Genomic DNA, 3,928 nt, shown 5'->3' with positions numbered 1-3,928 from the left:
ATATATATATATATATATACGGGCAAAGAAGTAATCACGAGAGTGCAGACAAATTTCTTTGTCTGCACTCTCGTGATTATTACTTTGCCCATGTATCTATTTAAGTAATAAGCATCCAACCAACATTTGTTAGTTCGGATACAGTGCCAATATTGGATCATACTGTCGTTATTACTCAGACCCATATATATATATATATATTTATATATATAACATATATTGAAAACCAAATAATATTAGGTACCAAGTATTACGGTTTTAATGTAAACTGCATTACATGTATATTACATATTACAGCATAGCCTTGTTATTTCTAGTTACAGCACGTCACTGACACACGTGAAGGTATAATTAATGGTGTGTGAATTTTAGCCGCGTATCTCCTGGTTTAATGTGCCGACACGCATATCATCAGTTTTAGCAACAATAACAATTTGATTGTTTATGGCATAATTTGGTTCATCTTTGGGGTTTTAACGTCCAGTGATTACTACACACAGGTGTTTTTTTAGGTCAGGTTGGTACCTTTGAACTTATTTCATGAAAAACAATCAACATGTTATTTTGTGTTGATAAGGTTCAGGACGCGTTTTGCTTTTTTCCTAGAACTCCTCCTCTGTGTTGATCACGTGATCATATTCCTAGAATCTGTACATCATCTGCGTAGGCTGTGATAATGGGATGCCCAGCCTATTTTAGAGTGAACGCTATATAAGAGGGGTGTACATTGCGAAAAACTATTCTGACCTAAAAGAGGGCAACATACTTCAACCATGATCCTGTCAGCTTGTTTGTGCCTGGTCCTGCTCAACTTGGGGTTGACATCCGCAGTCGTCCATGATAGTGATGATAGTAAGTTATTTTTATATATTTGATTATGCTACTTATCAAATGAAATTATCACAACATTAAAATTTAACCAGTTATTTTGTAGCTGAAGAAATATGTAAAAGTCAGGAGTCGTTAGACAAGAATTCTTATTCAATACTTTTTTAATGTTCTGATTGCAAGGCTTGCATTTAAATGTATTATGATGTCAAAAATAACGTACTATCATTGCATAAAATAGATACCCGATTTATTTATTTATTTAAATGGCGATCCTCCATTTGCCTGATAATGATATCTTAATAACTGTCATGAAATCAAATGAAAATTCCTGTTTCAATGTTCTCTCGACATCGGTTTCGGAGCCATTAAAATACAACTGCAATATTACACGATTTGAAATCAGCAGGGACTGTAATTAATATGCGGGCAATCTAAAAATGGAAACGAAAAAACAGTTACTGAATTCTATATCTTATTTAAATATACGAACAAACATTCGTCAAATAAATATTATCTGCCTGGAATGTTCGGTATGTGTTTCAAACGGGGACTGTGATCACAGTATTCAAAGAGTGACATTTCGAACATACTTGCCCTATACCAACATATCTTGCTGTTTAATTCAAGTATCTATAATTAACGTATAATTATCAAAAATGTTTCCTCCCTTTAATTGATTTTTCAACTTGTTGATATTAATATATTTATGATATCTTTTTACTTATAAATGCATGTTGATAATAGAAGTTGTTAATCAATGTTCGTGTACTTTTCAGTTTTAGTTGTACGGTTAATAACTTTTATTTTCTATTCTTTTTAACTATTGAGTTACAAGGCAATGCACAATTGTTTTTAGCTGACTGTGTTCATTGATATAAGGATGTCTTCAGGCTTCGGCAGAAAAAGTCCTAGTGAAAACTATGATTTTGTAGTGAGCAAAGTAAAACGTGTACTAAGCAAACATGTAAATATATGCGTATTTCTTCGCGAGTTATAAACTCTTAAGTTTAATGCCGAACTTTTTTGTCGGTGTGCAGTTGATGTCTACACGTCTGAAAATCCTAGTTTAGTGTCGCACACGTCACGTTGTCGTGTGAAACAGCTGGATAAATTGCAGCTACAGAACACTTATCGCTCCGGAGTCGATGCTCAGAAGATAACATATTTCTTCGTTTCATTGATGTTGAGCAAGCCCATCTAGTTTTGAAAACAAGCAAACTGTATAATAAGCCTAAGTTTGTATACGGTTACACATAACATAAATTATGTAAAAATGCATCGACTCACAAGGACAAAAAAGTTTGATAAGTTTGTATACGGTTACAAATTTAGTTATATTTAACCCTTTCATCCCTATGTAACTTCAGTAAACTATACCATGCATTGATTTGGTTGAGTCGATTATGGTCTACAGTGGTGAAAGGGTTAACAATGTATCAAACACAATATAAAATGGTTGAGTTTTCTCCGTCTGCATAACACAGGAGTGATTTGTTATTTTTCTGTCATACTTGCTACTGTGAAACAAAAGTTGCAATCGTTAACCCTATGTACCGCGCAATTATATATGCGCAACAAAACTGATGACGAATCATGGTAGCGTTGCATAAAATGATGACGCGATGGTGACGTTTTCAGAATAACAGTGCGTGTGCGCTGTCTTTCCCTTGGTAGGCGATAAAATGGTTTATCTTTTCCAGACAACAGCGGGAATGCGCCTGTAAAGTGTTGAAGAATCAGTTTTCTTATCTGCATGACATAAATGGGGTATACATTGTGTGTTCTTATTAGTTTGGTAAATGCCCATTACTCAATTTAAATCATAACTTGTTTCATACTTGTGTCAAACGAACACATTTCACATGCTTGGTATACTCAATTTGTTTTCTTTTTCTTTGTACAGAGGCCACAGAAATCAATTACTATGTAGTAATAAATTTTCAGCGGAGATACAATGACGATTTTCCTGCTCTGGAGAAAAAACTTGAGGACGCATCACGACAATGCGAACTGAAAATCAACACAACGATCGATACCTGTTTGGCCTGTATCAAAAGGTATCTATCCACTAATAAAGGGAACAACGGACATTTTTAATCCATTTCCTAGGTACATAATATTTTGTATAAATATGCTAATGTGTTGCGATAGTTTAAATACTTGCAGTGGGTTTGGTGTATAAGAGCATAAAGTTTTCCTTTGTTATTATGTTGTGTTGCCTTTGAACTATGATTCCATCTTTGTACTCTGTGGTATATTCAGGCGTATTATGTATCAACATTTCTTATTTATATTCTTACAGAAACCAAAATTCTGGCCATTCACCAGGAAGTGTCGGATTTGATCAAGTTATTTTAGGTATTATCCCAGCCCCCTTCCGTACTGGGTTGGACAAGTTTGGTAAAGGATTGAATTTCGCAAAGAAAATCCCAAATTTTATTACAGGCACCATTCCAAAGACAGCCGAAAACGTCGGAAAAGAGGTCGGTAAATTTGTCACTGGTACGATTCCGAACACTGCCAAAAATATTGGCAAGGAGTTTGGTACATTCTTCACCGGCACATTACCTGGAGTTACTAAAAATGTAGGAAAGGAATTAGGCACATTCTTCACCGGCACGATACCGAAAGTAGGCAAAACAATCGGCAATGGCTTCAAAAGTTTTGGTAACTCTTTGAAAGGTAATTATCCAATTATATATTCATAAAAATATAGTAAATTTATAGTTATATTTAAAAGAGTGCAATGAAGAATAAGTATCTTAACAAGTTAAAAAATAATATTGGTCAGAAATAGAGAAAGTGTAACTCAATTCCCAGAACACAATTACACCCAACATAAATTCAATAGAAATATATTATTGATACATTTAATACAATAAACAAATACTACTGTACGGGTTATACATAGTATTGAGCTAATCTGTTAGTTTTTGTATGTATACATCAGACATATATCACCATCTTTAATATCTAGTAGTGAAATGTAGCTACTTACATAGACTATTAAGCTGTCACGTGTAGGTGATTAAGTTCATATGCAAATAGTTGAGCTTTCATATGAAGCTGTTCAGAAGACGAACGTAACACACACACA

At 34.0% G+C, this 3,928-nt stretch overlaps 1 protein-coding gene across 1 annotated transcript; it reads left to right on the top strand.

Moving 5' to 3' along the window:
- The first annotated feature begins 663 nt into the window (after positions 1 to 663).
- Positions 664 to 3,554, top strand: LOC110444618. The gene is made up of 3 exons (XM_021488982.1): positions 664 to 852; positions 2,735 to 2,888; positions 3,134 to 3,554. Exons 1-3 carry the CDS (start codon positions 774 to 776, stop codon positions 3,537 to 3,539), a joined length of 639 nt encoding a protein of 212 aa, XP_021344657.1. The 5' UTR covers positions 664 to 773; the 3' UTR covers positions 3,540 to 3,554.
- The last annotated feature ends 374 nt before the right edge of the window (positions 3,555 to 3,928 follow it).

The sequence above is a fragment of the Mizuhopecten yessoensis genome, unplaced genomic scaffold (assembly GCF_002113885.1).
Source record: "Mizuhopecten yessoensis strain PY_sf001 unplaced genomic scaffold, ASM211388v2 hete_36152632, whole genome shotgun sequence".
Taxonomy (NCBI): domain Eukaryota; kingdom Metazoa; phylum Mollusca; class Bivalvia; order Pectinida; family Pectinidae; genus Mizuhopecten; species Mizuhopecten yessoensis.
The sequence above is the reverse complement of the archived record's forward strand: the minus strand, read 5'-3'. Positions and strand labels throughout refer to the sequence as shown.